Below are 18,932 nucleotides of genomic sequence, written 5' to 3'. Positions count from 1 at the left end.
TCAAACAACATAAATTTTTACAGAAGTAAGTCACTTTAATTCCTTTATATTCCCAGTATAAACATAAAATATTTTACAACCACACCTTTTTTTTAAACCACCATTTTTTTAAATAACAGAAAAATTAACCAATAATAATTTAAGTCATAAGATTTGAACTTTTAACTTAGTTTACTCAATATTTACTAAGTTTCAATCAAATTGTAATTTAACATGCATATAGTTTCAGGTGTACCTATATTTAATAAACAAAAATATAATAAACATACTAATATGTAACAAAAACATAATATATGGGTCCCCTTTATGGCTTATACACTGTTTGTCTTAAGATGATGGTAGGATTTTGTTCAAATTGATACCAAGACAGTTTGCTTAATTCCAAAGTGGGGAAATACATAGCATGTGTGTACACATATATTTTATGTATTTTTACTTTCATTGCAACTGCAGTTTTACTATAATTTAACAACATAAAATATATAATAGAGTAACCTTTTCTAAAAATCTGTAAGGTATAGTGTATCTATAAATGTGAATAGTGATAACAGACAAGCTCTAGACCAGGGGTTTTCAATCTTTTTCAGCTCGCGGCGCAGTTGCATGTTAAGTTTTTTGTCACGGCCGTGGCTCCCTACCCACCCAACCTAGCTATTTGAAAATTAAATATGTAGTCGATATAGGTATATACCTACAATACAAAAATAGAAATTAGGTTAGGCAGAGAAGAACTCAATTTCTTTATTGTAAAAGAATTTAAAGAGAAATCAACAAATAAGGCTTAAGAAAAACAAAAATAAAACTCAATAAAGGCGATGCGCACATCGTAAGTATGTACCTATCGTCGTAGCAAATTTAAAATCATGTATGTCAATTTACGACGCTATGTAAGAAACAGATTCGAGCGCTCAAAAAATGTACTCGCGAATATAAGCAGATCAACTCACGGCGCCCCTCTAACTTTCTACGGCCCACAGTTTGGGAACCCCTGCTCTAGACATTTGTGAAACAACTCTTGTTTATTTTCTATTTGTGTAAAATTATAGTAATTTATATATCTATATAAGATAAATGAAGAGTGATTAACTAAACATAGAATTATGTAGCACTTCTAGATCCTCTTTCCTCTGTTCAGCTCGCTTCTTTTCTTTTTTAAAAGCTTCATATGCCTCATCATCAGTAGGGAGTTCATGTCTGCAAAAAGGACATGAGTTGGTCTGAAAACATTTATAAATATTGTATATAAAATGATAGTAGCCTTATCAGGGTTTTAAATTCAATATAATACAAATAATATTTTTAATTTCGCCTGTTCTATTAACAACTAAAATATAATACATTTTGTTTTGGAATATTATTTACTAAAATATCTCAAATCTATACTAATATTATGAAGCTGAAGAGTTTGTTTGTTTGAACACGCTAATCTCAGGAACTACTGATCGGAATTGAACAATTCTTTCGGTGTTAGATAGCCCATTTATCGAGGAAGGCTATAGGCTATATTATGTACACTAAGACCAACAGGAGAGGAGCCACGGGGGTGAAATCGCGAAGCGCAGCTAGTAGAATTTAAAAAAATTAGTAAATACATAGAAAAAATTTAAACATACCTTTTCAAGCCACACCAAAATACATTTAGGATGAAAAATGTGATTACATGGCATTTTTTTAGCTTTTTCATCCTTTTCAAAGTTCTTCAGGCAAATAGGACAGCTTTTGTCTTCATCAGACATAACAATCTCTGGTAATTTATTAACAGCTTCCTTTGATGCAGGCGGTGGTAGTCTATAATAATAGTCATTGTTTTGGTTCATAATAAAGCATTAATCACTATGCATGTGAAGTATTAAGCATGAGTATTTTACAAGGAATGAAATGCCTCTCAAAATTCATAGAATTGAATTAGGAGTGAATTGTACCTGGGCCATTCTCCAGTAAAATTGTCGTCAAATATATTATAATCCATTAAAAGCCGCGCTAAATGTAAAAAATGATTAGGATGTTCTCCGTCCTGTAATTCTCTCCAGCCCATTTCTTGAAAATAATCTGTCATGTTAGCAGGTTCTTCTTTAGAGTTGAATTAAACTTGGAATGTAATATTACGGAATTATTGATGTACGGTGCATATTTTAATTCAGATATTTTTAATTAATATCTGAATTATCAATGTAATTTTAAGTGTAATTAATTATATGATTAAATCACAATATTTAGGTATTTTTGCTATGATAATTTTGTTTTCTTTTCTATTTGCCAATGTTGTGCCAAAAAGCAAGTCAGGTTGTCCACAGATGTGTCACTATAGAACAATAATTAGTCACAGATAGCAGCAAAATTGCAAATTTATATTATTATATACAAAACCACACAAAACAGAACATTTAAAAAAACCTGTGAAAAAACTCAACAGTTTCTTGAAGTGAAACTTCTTTAACGGGGTTGGAAAAAAATTTATTGTAACATTTTTTCGTTACACGTGACATTTTTCCGTTACGCGCCATCTATTTCTTATCCCTACCACTTTTAGAGTAATAAGCGTCTTATTCACGGTCCATCTTGACGTACATCCCGACTCCCGCCAAGGTCATACACGATGCACGACGCAAAACTGAGTGAATAGCGTTGACGTACGTCAATAATTATTATTATTATCTTTTTCATCCAGCGAGCACCCCCACCACCGCGAATGTCGTGCAGATGGACAGCACAGATTACTATATATTAGCACAGTATTACCATATTTCCTACAGCCGCCCACGCAGCGGTGGTGAACGAACACCTATCAGGTTTTCTAGCATCACCGATACCGCCCGCTGAGGAAGTATTCTTCACCTCCCCGTCCGCCGTCCGCCGTGCGATTTCGCGTACAAAGTTGCGCAAAGCGCCCGGTGAGGACGGCGTGACGAACGAATCCCTCCGCCACCTCCCCCGTAAAACAGTCGCGGCTTTGTCGCGGCTGTTTAACGGTATATTACGCGCCGGTCATTTCCCTTCAGTGTGGAAAACCGGTCGCGTAATAATGATCCCGAAACCCGGCAAGAATGCCTCCTTAGCGGGCAGTTATCGACCTATCACCTTGTTGAGCACAGTCTCCAAGGTGTTCGAGTCACTACTGCTGCCTATGCTGCGTCCGTACGTGTCGCCGCGCGCTGAGCAATTCGGCTTTCGCTCGGCACACAGTACCACCCTTCAGATATCTAGAGTATTGCACCATGTTAGCTCCGCCTTGAACAGGAATGAGAGAGCGGTCGCAATATTTCTAGATATTGAAAAGGCTTTCGACCGCGTCTGGCACGAGGGTCTTATATATAAGATCCTTACCACTACCCAGTGCCCCGCGCGGCTCGTGAGGATATTGCACTCCTTCCTCACAGACCGCTCCTTTCACGTTTCCGTGTCCCCCGCCATTTCCCGTAACCACTCTGTGCAGGCGGGTGTCCCGCAGGGCAGCTGTTTATCGCCCGCGCTTTACTCCGCCTACACAGATGACTTCCCTTCCCCTGCGCCAAACTCTAATCAAATCCTCGCGCTATATGCCGACGATGTAGCTTTAATCGCCGCATCGTTGAATACAACGCATGCGATGATTAAGGCGCAACGCTGGCTTGATGAGTTGCCTGCGTATTTCGAGCGCTGGCGGATATCTGTCAACGCGCGAAAGACACAGGTAATTCGGTTCGGTGGTTTGACTCCCTCCCACCAACTCACTTTGGCTGGTGAGCAGATCCCATGGTCCGATACTGTCCTTTACCTAGGTGTAACTATTGATTGCCGGCTTCGCTTTAACAGCCACGTGAAGCAGGTAATCAACAAGTGCAAAGCCGCCCACGCCATACTTCGTCCGGTGCTATACTCCGAACTCCCGCTACGTATAAAGGTAAGCGTTTACAAAACCTACCTACGGCCGCTCCTCACGTACGCCGCGCCCGCCTGGTATGTGTATGTGTGTGAAAGCCTGCGCCGCAGAATGCGTGCGCGGCAGTCACTCGCATTACGCGCTATCGTCGGTGCGCCGAGGTATGTGAGAAACGAGCTAATACGTAGCGATCTCGGTGTAGAAACGCTGGATGAGTTTATCCTTCGTCTCTCCCAAAATATGTTCTCGCGGGCGGACGCCTCCTCTCATTCCCATCTCCGAGAGATTGCTCCGCACCGCGCCATTCCCGGGTCGCGTCGTCCAAATCCGCGCGATCTACTACCACCCCCCTCTCCTAAGGCGAACACGCCGTCCTCACCACCGGCATTGCAAACAATGCCGGCGCCACATACCGCGCTTCCAGCGCCACCTACCGCCCACGCACTTTGTGCGCCCCTCACTATTCCCTCCTACCAAATCCACTCCCACGCGCAAATAGCGCAATCCCAAATAACGCCCCCACCCCCGCAAGCCCCGCCTGCGACGGCGCTCTCTATCGCGCCGTCTGTCGCCTCACCCTGCATAACTCCTTCACAGTCGGTACACAACGTACCCAGCCACTCCTACGCCTATCCCTACGCGCAATTGGCGCCTCCCACCACACCCATTGGTTTTATGTCGCTCCCGTCCCCGTCCGTCCCCGGCCTAAAAAGTTCTGGCCGGGCTCGAAAAAGAACAAGGTCGGTTGAGTCATCGGAAACATCCAAAAGGTTCAAACAGTCGGGCACAGTCTCCTATACTGTGCCCCAATCGACAAATAATTTTTGTTCCCAAACAGGGCGATTCGTCCTCCCATTAACCCGCCCGTATTAGCGGGCGGCGCTATACACCTGCTGCAGAGGACGAATCGTCCTGAACAGCATCCCCCACGCAGCCTCCTAACGGAGGCCGCGTGTGTGAAGACCCTTGCTGCTGATATTTCCTACAGTATGGCGACGAATGTACTTGTGCAGAGAAACGGAGGGGAACTGGCGGGGGGGCGGGCGACGCGGGCCGCTTAATGCAATCACGCTGAGTTTGCATTAACTATCGCGAAAGGACGACGCAGTCGTATTTTTTGTGTATTAGTCAGTTCTTTAAAGAAACGAATCTTCAATGGCGGCGCTTATCATTCCCTCTCGCTCACACACGGCCGTACGGTATGCAAAAAAAAATGGAAAAATAAAATCACTAAAATGTATTTGATTTTCCCTATAATAGTTTTTATCATAAATTTACAATGACAATTATGCATTTGCGAAAGTAAATAATGTTTTATTGGAATTTGACAAAATATATTCTTTGGGAAAAGTTGTTCAGTTTTATGGGCTTATTACAAGTATTATGGGGATTTTATTACATTCTGTATACGTAAATATGATAATTCATATAAATACACAAATACAATAACAAAAAAGTTTGTCAACAAACAATTTGAAATAATTAATAAAATAATTATCAATTTACGTTATTTTTATTTTCTTTTTTGCTGATCCTACCATCTGTCAAAGTCAGCTTTGGCCGCCATTGAAGATTCGTTTCTTTATTGAACTGACTAATAATAATTTTATTATACATAGGTACTTACATATTCTATTATGGCGCGCAAAAACTGTTCCGTTTACGGATGTAAATCTACATTGAAATCCCAGAAGGAAACAATATTTCAGAAAGATTGTATTAATTGTATCTGTTGAATTAAAATCAAAGCTATGTATATGTTGTCCTCATTATTTTCTAATCAGATTGTACATCCCAATGCGAATGCATTACTTAGTTAAATGGTATAGCCTCCTAAGGACCAAGCTAAAAAAATCCTATTCTGCATTACCACCCATTGTTCTCACCTGAGTACATAAAAATACAACAGACCTGCGACCCAATGGTATTTTTTTGTTTTTTTTATTGTTAGAGTTAAAATTTACTTGTGGGATTTTTTATCTGTGTAAAATATAGCTTATAGAATACATTTTTGAAAAAAAAAACTCGATTTATTTTGTTCCCATGTGATCACATCAGACCTAAGTGAATCCAAAAATTTTTTTATTAAAATAAGGTTTTACTTGTAGATTTTTTTATTTACTTATGTTATAACATATGAGATCATACAATAACCTCTACAAAGTATACAAAAGAATTAAAAACAGTTTTTCTTAAATTCTAAATGTGTAAGTTTACTACATATTAGGTAATAAAATATCTAAACTATCTGAACATATGTTAAAAAAAGAAATAAAAACATTGGAAGTACAATATTAGGAACTTGAAATATCAATGAGCTAACTAAAAATCGATTCGGAAACAAATGGTGGGTCTCCTAAGTCTTCATCACTAGGAATAAAATCTCCGTCAGTCGGCTAGGAAATCGATGATATTATCGTCACGAATAACTGAAAAAATAAGAAAGATAACTGTTTATTTTGATTGCAATAGTAATTCCTGTTGACAGTTTAAATAAATTATAATCATAAAACAGGACAATTATACTCAAAATTACTGTAAAACAACAAAATAAATTATTAACTAATTAAATGTTTTATAGTCATTGACTACCAATGTCTTCAACTGAGTACAAAAAAAATGAAAATAATGTTGTAAGTAACGACCAATGTTCTCACATGATGACATTAAAATTATCCGTGAATTTAAAAAAAAACAATATGAATTGTTTCGTTAAATTTAATTAAAATACGTTCGTGTACTGTTTTTACTATTTATTTTTCAATACCAAATGAAAATCAAGTGAGAGATTAATATGATAATTAACGATTTAACTTACCTCTGTTACGTTGACCAGCCATTTTAAAAACTTTAACTAAAGTATTTTAAAATTCTGTGATTGGATAACCCATTTACCTACCAAACCTAATAGTTCAATTCAGCCAATCGCGTTACACAGTGATCATAGGCAGAAAAGCGCGGTATTTTTTAAGATATTTCGAATTTTCGATTTTGTCATCGGATGAGGACGGTGGTTGGTAATTTAGTTAAAACTTTTTGGTGCTTTGGGTTGTAATGGTGATGGTGTTTTTGTACTTATATGAGGCCATTGGTCCTTAGGAGGATAGTATAAAATTAAGAACATCCAAAAATAAAGTGTCCACGTAAATAATATTTAGCAGTGCAATATCTGTAATTATATATTTATGAACAAATAATTACATCAGATTTAATAATCGCAATTATTTTGAATGTACATGAATAAATGATTTCATCATAATATTAATAATCACAATTGTTTTATTTCCCATTTGTTGCAACCCTAGCATATTTTCGTGTGGCAGCGTAAGTACCTACGCTGGCGGCGGCATCGCGCGACATCGAAGGCGTTTCCTTACTGTAGGAAATAATATTGTAATACTGTGATATTAGTCAGAGAATGGACAGTGAATAGCGCGGACGTACAGCAGATTAGTGTTGCCAACAGAAATTAATGTAAATACTTGGAAACGTGGCCTATTGATATGATTTTTTTGTGATAACTTAGTGACTACATGAGCAAGCAAGAAACGGCTATTTTATATTTTTATGTACACAGGAAATCCCAATTATCATTAATTTGGATCAACATTGTACACATGGACAGTTTATATTCAGAAGTTATTATTTTAAAAGAACTCCAAGGCGAATTGTTGAATAACACAGATTTTATGCAAAAGTCCACTGCAGAAAAATGGCAATTTATTTAAAAAAAATATCTTGACGAATTTGTTTGTTAAAAAAAATGATTAGCTATATACTCTCTGTTCCCGCCACTTCAGCATTTACTGAAAGAGTCTTTTCGGTCATGAATGTGAAGTGGCGGGAAGAAAGAAACCGAGCTTCATTAAAAATTAATTAAAAATGAGCTCTTGAAATATATAAATTTAGATTTGGAATGTTTGGATTCATTTCAAAATAATGAAAAATTCTTAGTTACTGCAAAAAGTACAAAAAAATACGTTTTTAAAAATATTTATTTACTCTTTATTTACCTCCTTTAAAATCAGATATACTCTATTTCTTCAAATAAAAGTTGGCAACCATGCTTGATGCGCGCACGATCGTCAGTAGGATACATCCAGCACCGCGGCCTTGAGCTGACGTACGTCGGGGATGGACCGTGAAAAAGACGCTTAAGTATTCTTTGCCTACCACGCTTGATTCGACGTACTTCTGTAAAGTTGCATATATAGTAAATTATTTTTTGAAAAATAAGGTCATAAAGAAGTTTCACTTCTTACGTGTGTACACTAGTACACACACACATTTTTTGAAATGAAAACTTCTTTAGCGGCGTTGAGCACTTTTTCTGTAATGGGTATAAAATCTTAAACTCGCGTCAGGACACGTGACCTGATCGAAAAAGCGTAAGACGTAATATCAAACATGCTCAACGTTATTAATAATCAAGTTTTCACTTCTGCCGGCACTCCTGGAGTGCAACCCGTCTTCTTTGAAGTGAAAATTTCTTTAGCGGCGTTGAGCACTTTTTCTGTAATGGGTATAAAATCTTAAACTCGCGTCAGTTTGGTCAGGACACGTGGCCTGATCGAAAAAGCCTAAGACGGATACCATTCCAAAATATCAAACATGCTCAACGTTAATAATCAAGTTTTCACTTCTGCCGGCACTCCCGGAGTGCAACCCGTCTTTTTGAAGTGAAAACTTCTTTAGCGGCGTTGAGCACTTTTTCTGTAATGGGTATAAAATCTTAAACTCGCGTCAGGACACGTGACCGATCGAAAAAGCGACGGATACCATTCCAAAATATCAAACATGCTCAACGTTAATAATCAAGTTTTCACTTCTGCCGGCACTCCCGGAGTGCAACCCGTCTTTTTTTAATAAGAAAATTGCCTCACCTTATAATTTCTTAGCGAAGAAAACTTAGAGTCTCTTTATTTTACTACGTACGCGTACCCATCGGGATACTGGTGGGAAGGTGGCGGCTGCGGATACCGCTTTCCGCGTGGGAATTCGCCACACGGGCGCACCAGTAATTCAGTGAATAATATATAAATAAACACGAATCATATAGACCGTATTCAGAAAGAAAGCTGGAAACTTATATGCGCTTACCGGCGCTGGTTCGTTCTACACAAAGGAAGCAGGTTAAAGCAGACCACAGCAGACCAAGACAAATTTTATATGGCAGCGCCCAGCGCTGACCAGCGCGTGTTGTTGGCACCGTTCAACGCTTATATCGGCGCGTGTTCATATATTTTCCTGCGCGGGTTAGCGCTTATAAGTTTCCAGCTTTCTTTCTCATACGCCCATATGTATTAATTAAGATGATATTGTTATTATATAATAAGTATAATTAGTTTTTGTGGTTATAACATAGAACTTATGCATTTTATAAATGTACTGTCCGTGATTTAATCATCAGTGATTTTTTTTTCTCTGTGGCTGGCTGTCATGATACGTCTCACGTGCGTTGTATATGTTGTTTACATCTTGAGAATCTACCACTGGCAGTACTTGCTCTGTGGAATCTACAGTGGAATCTACCAGCTACCTGCATTATTTAAAAAAGTGAATAGAAGCAATTTTATTTCTCAGAACAGTCAACAGACAGCAACAGACGTTTTAAGGACGATATAATATTGTACCGGCTTTTGCATACACTTTATAGTAAGACAGGTCAACATTTGCTTTCGACATTGTTTTACTAATAAATATGTACCTCTGTAATAAAATAACAAGAAATGGTAACTATTTTATTTTTGTTACTTTACAAAAAATGCCGAATAAACCTGCAAAAAATACTCGAATCATTGTATTGTAAGTCAATTTATAGTGGTAAAAATGAAGTGCTGCACATAGAATAAATTTTATTAAGCGCAATATGTAATCAACAATAACCGTTGAAATATGTCTGGACTTCGGTGAATTCCAACTTGTTACTACAAAACAGAACAAAAATTACTAAATTACTTGGTTATAATTTTTAATATTATGCTTAGCAATGATTCAGATAATTGGCGATTCAGTTAATCGGCACTCTACTGTATTTCGTTGAGATTTCAGGATATCATCCTATCCATCTAGTCATTACATTATAATAATGACAATTACCCTGTCCCTTTAAATGATTTATTCTTAATGTTAAAAAAATTACAACTTTTGACTCTTTTTCAGAACAAAGAGCTGTGAAGTCAATCTAAACATTTTTCTCAGTCATTCCTCTTATATTTAAATCTGATGAAAAAGGAAAATATTTTAAGATGAATAAGTATAACAATAATACTACAAAGAATATAGCAGCAAACAATGATAGTAATATTGTTACCTCAGTTGGAAATTCATGGATTATCTGTAGATCGAAATCTTATCCAGGACGTGTTTATTATTTTAACACCGTCAGCGGTGAGGCAGCATGGAATTTGAGTGATGCAGAGGTAAAAAATTTTAATTTTCTATTTAGGAATATAATAAATTTGTAACGTCTCTGAATTAGTACACCCTTGAATTACACAAATATTTATTAGTTGTCTTGCTTAATACAAACTTGACCTTGAAGCAGGAATCAAAAGGTGTTTGTCTATAATTTATACACCATATAATTTACAAATAACATAAAATGCTTTATAATTTATGTTTTATTAACCCAGATTCATGTATCATTAATTCAAAATGGTTTTGGAAATCAAAATGATACAAAATATATGTCTATTTCAGGCTGAACGGGCTAAGAAAACTACATTGGAAAGTAGTCATAAGTTGAAGCTTACTGAATTTCCAGAACCCGAAGAATCACCTCTAGATTATGTTTGCAATAATAATAATCAATCAGTCAAACAGACTATGTTGCAAAATATGGTTCCACCAAAAATTTATAACAAACAAATAATAAATAACAAGTTCACAAGGCATCCTATACCGAGTACTAGTTATAATCAGTTTACACCATTTAACACATTAAATCCTGTGGGGTATGCTTACACTCCAGTTGTGAATGTCCCAGCCAATTCATTTATTATAGCACCACCAATAAATACTATACAACCTAGTATAGAAACTAATATTAATCCAATGCAAAATCAAGGATTTAATTCATCTGGCTCATTATCAAAATCTTTTCCGAATTTCCATAATAAAAAATTTTCAAGATCATCATTCAATTCTAAAATATTTAATAAGAGAAAGATATTTCAAAATACAAATTCACTGAATACATCGAACAGTTCAGTTGATCTGCGTCAAATATTAGTGACTATGAGGAAGAGAAGCCAAAGCTCCTGCAATACAGTATCTGAAGGTACACATAAAAATAAATTTTAGTGAAGCTACATTATGTAAAACAAAAGTAAATTTTAAATTTTTTACTCTTTCAGCACCAACATATCAATTATTTAGTAATAAAGAGGTAATAAAAGATAATGAAGTAAGTTCCATAGATCCCGATAGTTCTGATGCTTTTCCTGAAGTAAGTACCTATCCTTTCAATTTTCTTTTTTACAACTTAAACCACAAAAAAGTACATTCAAAGTTCATTGTTGATGTTCTCAAATAATTATGTTTTTTCAGCTGGTGAGAAATGAAAGTGATGTGCAAGTAATAAAAAACTTTTTTGGTATTAACTCAGACTCGGAGTATTGGTTAATTGTTGCTGATGAAGATGTATTGCTCAATCACACTAACTTTATGATTAAAATTATGCAGTTAGGTAGGTGTTTTTTTTTAATCTTATGTTATTTATTATAATTACCAAACTTATCTATGAAATAATATTTTAGATGAAAAATGTCGCCTAATAATCCCGCAAGTTGTGATACTGAAAATACAAGGGTTGACTACTTCTATTCATAACAAGGCTTCACTTCAAGCTGCATCCTTTATATCTGAGGCGCTAGAATCAAACATTGCTATAATTGGTATGTTATCAAACATTGCTATGTTTCTAAAGTGATTTTGTATATTATATACAATAAATTTTAACAATTTCCTTATCTTGTTTTACTAGATGAAGAGAATTATGAAATAGACGATTATTACGAGAGTATTTTTAGTTGTTGTTTGAAATTGGTTAGCCAAAACTTTGATGTGGTAAGTACTGCTTATTATTTTAAAAGATTAAAATTTTAAAACCTATTACCACAGTATTACAATATTATTTCCTACAGTAAGGAAACGCCTTTGATGTCGCGCGATGCCGCCGCCAGCGTAGGTACTTACGCTGCCACACGAATATACGCTAGGGTTGCAACAAATGGGAAATAAAACAATTGTGATTATTAATATTATGATGAAATCATTTATTCATATGTACATTCAAAATAATTGCGATTATTAAATCTGATGTAATTATTTGTTCATAAATATATAATTACAGATATTGCACTGCTAAATATTATTTACGTGGACACTTTATTTTTGGATGTTCTTAATTATTGTATATTATACCATTTAACTTAGTAATGCATTCGCATCGGGATGTACAATCTGAATAGAAAATAATGAGGACAACATATACATAGCTTTGATTTTAATTCAACAGATACAATTACATAATACAATCTTTCTGAAATATTGTTTCCTTCTGGGATTTCAATGTAGATTTACATCCGTAAACGGAACAGTTTTTGCGCGCCATAATAGAATATGTAAGTACCTATGTATAATAAAGTTATTACACAAAAAATACGACTGCGTCGTCCTTTCGCGATAGTTAATGCAAACTCAGCGTGATTGCATTAAGCGGCCCGCGTCGCCCGACCCCCGCCAGTTCCCCTCCGTTTCTCTGCACAAGTACATTCGTCGCCATACTGTAGGAAATATGGTAATACTGTGCTATTACTTTGTTATTTTTAACTATCCCAAGACATTATTTGGGAAATTAAACTAAACCTTTTAATGATTCCATGATGAAAACAAATAATAGGACATACATTTTGTTTACTTACTTTAAGAAACATTGTATTTATTCCACATAACTGAACAATTTGCTTTCAACATATTCTAGGTTTTCATTTCCGAAAAGGAAATGTCTCCCAATGAATATGGCTGTTTAATGTTTACCATGAACGATATCAAAGCTTTCCTTATGGATAGAAAAATTAATGAAGACGGAAAAATATTAATAACAATACCAAATGACAGTGGGCATGAAGTTTTTTCAAATAGCACTGATAGAAATAAATCAGTTGAAGTTGTAACTGAAGAAGTAAATTTAAAGGATTCTAAAATAATAACATTTCTACCACCTACTGAAGATAAGGGTGTGCAAACCGACAATAAATCACATAGAGCAGACGTTGCCATTCAAACTGATTTCCATATTTCTAAGATCATGCCTAATTTATTTAACGACGATAAAAGTACCAAGGGGCTAACAAATAAGCCAGAGAGAAAACCTAGACTTATCAGAAGAAACCTAGGCTCTAATGTAACAAACAATTTGTCCAATTCAGCTACTAATACTAATAATGCTAAGGACAAAAAAGTATTTGTTGAGCAAGGTACCAGCACTAACGAACATGACAATATTATTCTATTTAAAATATCAAATAAGGCAATGGAGGATTATCTTAAAATGAAGTCAGATGAATGGGTATCCCGGTTTGTGCAAATAATGGAAGAAGCATTGACACAAGTTTTGCATCAAGATACTTCTTTTATTCTGGACATGCCACCTCCGTGGACGATATATGAAGCTTCAGAATGTATCAAACGAAAATTCTCTAATGAGTGTGATGTATTTGATGCGTCATCGAAACTTTCGAACATATTGTTTGAAATGGGTGGTATGAGAGGTGAGTAAATTTTAATATGAGCTTCTATGTTTTGTTTTATACAAATATAACGAGAACATTATTTGTTTTAGGTAAAATTAATATTAACATAGGTCCGGAAATGTATATGAAAATGTTTAGTTATGGATATTATTTGATTGATGCTTTACAGGTTAGTCCGATTTTATTTTATATTTTTATTTCAAAAATTATTAATTTTATTATAATAAATTTGTGTGCTTTGTAGAGTTTAATACGTAACAATGAAGATCTACAGATAGCAGGAACATCTTTAATAAAGCTGTTAAGTGATATACAAAATCCTCACTTGGATCCCAGCAACAGCGATTCATTTACAGATCTTGAGAGCTCTCGTCACAATGACTCTATTATATATGGTAACCAAGGTAAATTTTTAACTGTAAAGATTCAAATTATTGAATTTTTTTTATGATCAAGGTCAAAAGCCTAAAAATTAGTTTTATTGTTACATAGATATTACTTAAACGATTATTTAAAAAATTCCTCAAAAGAGGGTCATAACCTTAATGCAAAAAAGTATTATTTACTGGGGTTTTGAGAATTCTACATAGAATATTATTTATTTTCCCTGTATTTTAGCCGTTCGTGACCAGCAAGGAAGAGCTAATCCTCCAAACACTGAATTTGTGTCGAATTACGATACACCTTCAAAATCCACAGGTCAAAAACTTACTGATACAAAAATTTTAAGAAAAGAATCTGGCTTAATTCATTTACAAGCCCAGGAAATAACAAAAAACATTTCACCAGAAAAACAGAGAATAGTGCAAAAATCACCAAAAGTTAACAAAGAAGAAAAGCAAATTACAGCTGAATCGCCACAAAAAGGAATATACAACTTAAGAAACAAAAAATCTAAAGAGGTAAATCCTTTTTTTTATTGAGTTTTTTCCAATATTATTCATTATTTTATTCAAAATTATTTTTATTTTAGGACACGAATGAAGTCGTAGATGACCTTAATGTGTGCCCAAAAGAATCATTTATGACAAATTTACATTTAACAAATAGAAGCAATCATGAGAATGACGATACAATAGATCCGATAGATACGATAAATCCCACAAATGGACATACTTTTGACGACAAACAAATAGAAGGAGTAAAAGTCATGAGAAATTTCTCAGTATGTCCCGAATTTGAGAAAAGATTCCAACATAATTCAACTACATTTTCAAAAATGTATGATGATCAAAAATTGGATTATGATGAATCGGTTGCTTCTGAGCCTGATGATACACATGAGGCTGACAAAGTTGATTCTCAGTCGTTATCTCCAGATGACGAATGTAACTATAAGCTATCTGAAAGCTTTAGACATTTTTTGGATGAAGTCGGAACCAAAGTGAAAGAAAGTTTTTTGAAAGTTTATTCATTTTGGTAAGTATTTTATGTACTTGGTTTATTGCACAATAAAGTGTTAAATAAATAAATAGGTATAGGTACAATAAGTGTAAATAAATGGGCGAATAGCCAATTCGAAAAAAATAATAAAATTAATATATTAAAACATTTTATTCAATCATATTTTAGTGAAAATTCAAGAAATAAACTCTTATCACCTGTGGACACTTACCAAAAAGTTGAAATCCGAACTAAAGCTGAGAAAATGGCTTCGTTTGTGGAGAAAATGTGCTCATCACTTAACAGGTATAACGATTTATGTACCTTTATGTATCTTTAATTTTCAAAGCCAAAGCCTTTTTGATTTCCGTCAATACTTGAATGTTAATATTAATAATAATCATCCTAAGGAAAACAAAAAATATTAAAACATATTACGACTTACACTTTTTCATTATTTTTTAAGGATATTGGAGAGAGAAACAAATGATACCCAGGAAGGTACTCGTGAAATGTTAATAAAATTGGGATTTGATAGAAAAGATATAGATGAGAAAGAATTAGAGTATTATCGGTAAGTTAAAATTTAGTGACCCTAAAAATTGTAATTTCAAAAAATCACTTATATTGTGTTGGAGACTAGAATATTGTGTTTTGTAACTGGTCTTTATTTTACATTTACAAATTTTAAAACATTGTCTTAATTTTGGTATTTCATTTTTTTTCTCGTGTTATTGACGCAAAAATAGATTTCTGTCTATCTTAATTTTTTTCTCATAATTTCTAGGAATTTCATCGATAGATGCGTAGTACAAGGAAATATTCTGCAGCAATCGTTGATCCTTTTAATCGAAGCATCACAGGAGAACGCATGATCATTTAAAAAAAATTACAAGACATTAATTATCACATATAAGTTTTTGATAAGCAAAGTTGATTTATAGAAAGTTATTGTTTATAGAAATTAGTTTTTTATTTAGTTAGATTTTTTGTTATAATTAAGTGCCAATACTGCATTAAGGTTAATTAAAGTCTATAACGTGACATACACTTAAAATCTTACGAGTATAATTTGTTTTAGACACAAATTTCAGAAAGATTCTGTATTTTTTTAATGACCTTTTACCATGCTCATTATCAGAGATTTGTTAATGTTAAATGATTAAGTGCATTCTCAAACAGAAACTGGAACATTTGATTTATAATAAATTGTAACTCTTATAATACATATATTTTTTATAACTCTTACACTATATTTTTAATTTAGGCTGTTTGCACACTGACCCGCACCACGCATCGTACCGTTCGATTAATGGCGGTTCGGAAGTTAGCTGCGAATGCACGAGCGCGCAGGTATCCGGCCCTTAACGTTCCGGTAATATCTAAAATTGTTTTCTGTGCATCAGATCGTTCTATGTTTTTGAGCCGCCCTTAAATTATTTTGTTTCGTACCTACTGTACCGCGCGAATGCGTTTTTAAACGCTGCTTGTTACTGTATTAGATCACATGCTCGCTACGCTGCGTGTTGCGGGGCAGTGTGTGCCAACCGCGTTAGTGCATAGTATTTTTTTTTTATTTTCATTTTTTTTGTATTGGGCTGTTCTATTTTTTTTTTTTTTTTGTAATAAACGATTACATACATTATTGCCCAGTTTTTACATTTAATTTCATAATACCAACGACTTTCTTCTCTTACTCTTATTTCTAGAGTTGATTAAATCATATTTTTACCCGCGGCCGCGGTGACCAAATTACAGAAAAACGGGAACGTAAAATAATTTAACTGAACGTAATATTTCATTTTATACTTACTGCATACTTTTTCATATCGTAGTATGTAATGCGTTTTCTATATAAATAATAAAATGTCATCGTATTCAGACATCTATTTTTTTTGTTTAAATCATACTTCAACATCTAAATTGTTGTGATATTTTGTAGCTTTAGCTTTGATTGCTTTGTGTTATCTACTGTTTGAGTAAAAAATAGATTGTAGCCTCATAACAGAAATGCATACAGTAACCTGGCTGCCTGTGGAAAATTTTCAAGAAAATCTAGATATGGTTTCAAATAAATAAATAAAAGGTTTTGTATTCTAATACATATTTCAAGGGTAATGGCGCACTTGGCTTTATGCTATCATTGATATTAATATATTAAATTTGTTAAAATTGTCTATCCAAACTCAATGTTAAAAAAAGTTTATAAAGTTTGAATAAACGTTTTGTATGTAAAATTTGTTTATTTTTAAATAATTCTTACTTAAGTTGTCATTTATAAAAAAATATTGTAAGTAAAAAACAAAATCCTCAAAACATTATGTTTATTCAAAAGTCTTACAAAATATTTATTCTCTATTATAACAAAACAGTGCAACAATTATATGGCGTGAAATTGTAATAATTTATTGAAATGATAATAACGTTTCTTGACTTTTTTTAAATAATTCTTACTTAGTTCTCACATATAAAAAATATTTTAAGTAAAAAACAAAATCCTTAAAACATTATGTTTATTCAAAAAAGTCTTACAAAATATTTAATCTCTATTATAACAAAACATTACAACAATTAGTTAGATATATGGCGTGAAATTGTAATAATTTATTTAAATGAAAATAAAGTTACTTGACTTGATACATTAGATCGATTCAAAACCTCTTCCGTCCACAATCCGCTGTGCACAAAATCTCGGAAACTGTATCACGGAGAGTAAGAAGTCAGTTAGACCCTGAAAATAAAGACAATAGTTACATATAACACTGTATGTCGTGAATTTGGCTTTTAATAAGCATGGTCTGAACTCTGAAGCCTACTAAAAATATACATGTGAACAATTTTGTGATAAGTAATTTATTGTTATGGTGCTATTATTATATCAGCTGCTTATCAGCATGTTTAATAGTCGGCTACAGGTTAGTCATGTTGGTTCGTACTCCAAAGTTCAATCTCAAAATCCTGATTTTTAGATTTTTATTTATAATGAACTAGCGGTCCGCCCCGGCTTCGCCCGTGGTTCATATTTCGCAATAAAAGGTAGCCTATGTTCTTTCTCAGGGTCTAAAGATTGTCTGTGCCAAATTACATCAAAATCGGTAGAGAGATTTAAGCGGGAAAGCGTAACAGACAGACAGACAGAGTTACTTTCGCATTAATTATAATAGTAGGCATGTAATATGAGGTCACATTAATACCTAATTATTGTATGAATATTCATATTCATGTGTTCAGTCATTCAAAATGTGACTTAACTCATTTCATAATTCGAGAAGAAGTATTAATAAAATCCATACATAAATGCGAAAGTAACTCTGTCTGTCTGTCTGTTACTCAATCACGCCTAAACTACTGAACCAATTTTCATGAAATTTGGTATGGAGATATTTTGATACCCGAGAAAGGACATAGGCTACTTTTTATCCCGGGAAAATGACGCAATCCCGGAAATCCCACGGGAACGGGAACTATGCAGGTTTTTCTTCGACTGCGCGGCGAAGCCGCGGGCGGAAACCTAGTTAAATATAAATTATAGTTTGGTTTCGACATAATTTGCAATGACATCTATGGACTATTGTTATACTATGTGCTGAATACAAAATTACTTACCGATAACGCATCTATACACACGGTGAAAGGAATAATTATTATGTAGAAGCCAGCCGCTATGCCTGCGACCCAAAACGCAATCAATATTAGGATCACCAGCCATATTAATGAAAACAAGATATTTCCCATGTCTGAAAATAAAAGAGAGTTTTTTATATAAAATACAAATCTATGCAACCGGCCGCGGCGTACTAGATTATTAAAATAATCGATAGTTATAATTAAAGATTATAAGCTATCTCTATGAAGAGCCCCTGTAGAAGATGGGGGAATATGTATAAATTTAGGCTAGATAAAATAATTAACTCGAGTACGATTCTGTCTAA

At 34.2% G+C, this 18,932-nt stretch overlaps 2 protein-coding genes across 4 annotated transcripts; one reads left to right on the top strand and one right to left on the bottom strand.

Annotated features, from left to right (window-relative positions):
- Positions 1-6: 6 nt before the first annotated feature.
- Positions 7-9,218, bottom strand: LOC149488429 (E3 ubiquitin-protein ligase RNF181). 3 transcript variants are annotated; one of them, XM_089695569.1, is made up of 4 exons: positions 8,743-9,218; positions 1,923-2,088; positions 1,614-1,788; positions 7-1,217 (listed from the first exon to the last, which is right to left on the bottom strand). In XM_089695569.1, the coding sequence occupies exons 2-4, from the start codon at positions 2,054-2,056 to the stop codon at positions 1,083-1,085; spliced, it is 444 nt and encodes a 147-aa protein (XP_089551695.1). In that variant the 5' UTR covers positions 2,057-2,088; positions 8,743-9,218; the 3' UTR covers positions 7-1,082. The 3 variants fall into 3 exon arrangements, with proteins under 3 accessions (XP_089551695.1, XP_089551696.1, XP_089551694.1); XM_089695570.1 differs by having other exon boundaries at positions 1,923-2,037; positions 8,743-9,216; XM_089695568.1 differs by lacking the exon at positions 8,743-9,218 and having other exon boundaries at positions 1,923-2,322.
- A 112-nt stretch (positions 9,219-9,330) lies between these two features.
- Positions 9,331-17,252, top strand: LOC149488428 (uncharacterized). The gene is made up of 15 exons (XM_089695547.1): positions 9,331-9,591; positions 10,022-10,281; positions 10,562-11,141; positions 11,218-11,309; positions 11,411-11,549; positions 11,620-11,757; positions 11,847-11,929; positions 12,846-13,635; positions 13,707-13,786; positions 13,862-14,021; positions 14,236-14,519; positions 14,591-15,036; positions 15,190-15,306; positions 15,467-15,574; positions 15,788-17,252. The coding sequence occupies exons 2-15, from the start codon at positions 10,108-10,110 to the stop codon at positions 15,873-15,875; spliced, it is 3,279 nt and encodes a 1,092-aa protein (XP_089551673.1). The 5' UTR covers positions 9,331-9,591; positions 10,022-10,107; the 3' UTR covers positions 15,876-17,252.
- The last annotated feature ends 1,680 nt before the right edge of the window (positions 17,253-18,932 follow it).

This window comes from Colias philodice, chromosome 5, assembly GCF_061535455.1.
Source record: "Colias philodice isolate Cphi_HAF_F1 chromosome 5, ilColPhil1 Martin Lab GWU primary, whole genome shotgun sequence".
Classification (NCBI taxonomy): domain Eukaryota; kingdom Metazoa; phylum Arthropoda; class Insecta; order Lepidoptera; family Pieridae; genus Colias; species Colias philodice.
Note: the sequence above shows the minus strand (reverse complement) of the source record. Positions and strands in the feature narration are given on the sequence as shown.

Coding starts and splice junctions, on each gene's coding strand:
- LOC149488429 (XM_089695569.1), bottom strand. CDS start 2,056: ATGACAGATTATTTTCAAGAAATGGGCTGGAGAGAATTACAGGACGGA. Junction 1,789..1,922: donor TTTACTGGAGAATGGCCCAG/GTACAATTCACT, acceptor CTATTATTATAG/ACTACCACCGCCTGCATCAA. Junction 1,218..1,613: donor TTTTGGTGTGGCTTGAAAAG/GTATGTTTAAAT, acceptor AAATGTTTTCAG/ACCAACTCATGTCCTTTTTG.
- LOC149488428 (XM_089695547.1), top strand. CDS start 10,108: ATGAATAAGTATAACAATAATACTACAAAGAATATAGCAGCAAACAAT. Junction 10,282..10,561: donor GGAATTTGAGTGATGCAGAG/GTAAAAAATTTT, acceptor TGTCTATTTCAG/GCTGAACGGGCTAAGAAAAC. Junction 14,022..14,235: donor TATTATATATGGTAACCAAG/GTAAATTTTTAA, acceptor CCTGTATTTTAG/CCGTTCGTGACCAGCAAGGA.